Below are 2,055 nucleotides of genomic sequence, written 5' to 3' on the forward strand. Positions count from 1 at the left end.
CAGGTGGAAGATGCAAGGGATGTGTTGGCAAGCATTGGAAGTTGGCAGGCAAATCACACTTACCGTGGTGCAAACAAAGCTGCCTATGAGCTAGCAAAGTCTGCTCTATTTTTAGTCAGTGATGTATACAATGTTAAAGAATGTCCAGTATGCATTCGTTCGATTGTAATCTCTGAGCTATTATCAACATGATTAATGAAAGTACCGATTTCATTTTAAAAAAAAAAAAAAAGATCCGCTCTTTCCAAAAGCAAGCTTTAATACACTAGTCTATAGTACGGTACTGACAACATTTCCCGAGAAGCTCATCCTTTTCTGTAACATGCAGTGTGATGGTGATTACGTATTGGCATGGATCTCACAGGCGAGCAGTAATTTCTACTTGGGAATTAAACATGCTTTTTTCAGATTCTCTACCAGACATAACTATCGATCGTTTTGATTGACATCCAAGACAGATCAGTATTTATTGCACTCAACCGCATTCCACCAAAACATAGTAATTAACCCCACCTACCAAGACTGAAACGCATTACACCTGGACAAAACACCACCCCCTGCATCTGCATTATTATAAACACCAACCTAGGCGAGCTTCTTACACTCAGAGCCGGTAGCCAACATCCATCTTAAAGCTAGCTTGGGATTGTAATTCTTTGCTGCGCGCATTAATCAATATTTTTCATGATGGCTAGCTATGTTAATATCTTTAAGTTGGTTTGCTTCGTGGCTGTAGCGTGCATGGTGGTAGGTGCACCAAAGGGCTCAGAAGCTGCTATATCATGTGGGCAGGTGGTGAGGTACCTGACCCCATGCGTTTCTTATGTAGCAAATGGTGGGAGTGTGCCGGCTACGTGCTGCAGTGGGATCAAGACCCTCTACAGCCTGGCTCGCACCACAGCTGACCGTCAGGGCGTTTGCAGTTGTATAAAGCAAGCTGTCAGCGGAGTTCCATACACTCCTTACAACCTTAATCTCGCAGCTGGGCTTCCCAAGAAATGTGGAGTCAATATTCCTTACAAGATCAGCCCCTCTACAGATTGCAAAAGGTGCGACTCGATCTCTCCCCTCTCTAGATCTCAAATTCATCATGTTCATATGCCTAATACTACTACTGTATTACTCTGAGATATATCTTATTTCATGGAATGTTGCTAACGTTCTCTCTGTTGCCCTTGCTTTGTTATAACCTCGATGCAGCGTTAAGTGATCTGCAGATAGATAGAGGCATCGTAGAAATCAAGTTGGGTTAGCGTGAGATTAAATATCGGTGCCTTTGTTCACCGGGGGATTTACAAGACTTGCTTGATTTTCATCTTTCTCTGTACTCGTAATTTCATCGACTAGAAATGGGTCTTGTTTATATATATATATATATAGCCTGTTCATATATTTCTCTGTTATATATGGGTCTTGTTTATATATTTCTCTGTTAAATATATATATATATATATATATGCGCTAAGTCGTCGGTCTTCTTGAGTTAAGCTGCTACCATGTACGCACTTTGCTTACGTAGGATATATTATTCATGGCAAAGGCCAGAGCATGTTTCTGATCCAACCTGATGTCTGCAAGCAAACAACCAACAAATTACAGGGATCTTACATTTCAAGCTGCTTACTGCATGGGACGAACACACGACGAGTGTGTTAATATGTGGAAAACAGTATATATAGATCTTGCGATATCGCTCCGATCATATTACCGTATGATATTATGCATCGACTAGATATTGAGTTTGTCATTTTAAATTAAAATGAGTTGATTTATGGTTGACGAGCAGCACCACATCAACACATGAGTAGAATGATGAAGATAGAGTGAGAAGGTGAACATAGCATAATTGGGGATTGAAAGATGGATTGACTTCAAATTGTGATTACATTAATTGTGCTCTAAAAAACAACACCTTCTAGGTCTACTATTCACATTAAGCTGGGATTGACAAATGGAACGACATCACCAAAGACATGTGAACGTACATCGTGAATTCATTATATTAAAATATTAAAATATTATATTTTAATATTATTATTGTTTTAGGATTTGAAA

At 39.4% G+C, this 2,055-nt stretch overlaps 1 protein-coding gene across 1 annotated transcript; it reads left to right on the plus strand.

Annotated features, from left to right (window-relative positions):
- Positions 1-583: 583 nt before the first annotated feature.
- LOC122275336 (non-specific lipid-transfer protein 3-like) lies at positions 584-1,563 on the plus strand. Its single transcript, XM_043084351.1, has 2 exons — positions 584-1,049; positions 1,201-1,563. The coding sequence occupies exons 1-2, from the start codon at positions 685-687 to the stop codon at positions 1,208-1,210; spliced, it is 375 nt and encodes a 124-aa protein (XP_042940285.1). The 5' UTR covers positions 584-684; the 3' UTR covers positions 1,211-1,563.
- Positions 1,564-2,055: the final 492 nt, after the last annotated feature.

This window comes from Carya illinoinensis, chromosome 9 (genome assembly GCF_018687715.1).
Source record: "Carya illinoinensis cultivar Pawnee chromosome 9, C.illinoinensisPawnee_v1, whole genome shotgun sequence".
Lineage (NCBI taxonomy): Eukaryota > Viridiplantae > Streptophyta > Magnoliopsida > Fagales > Juglandaceae > Carya > Carya illinoinensis.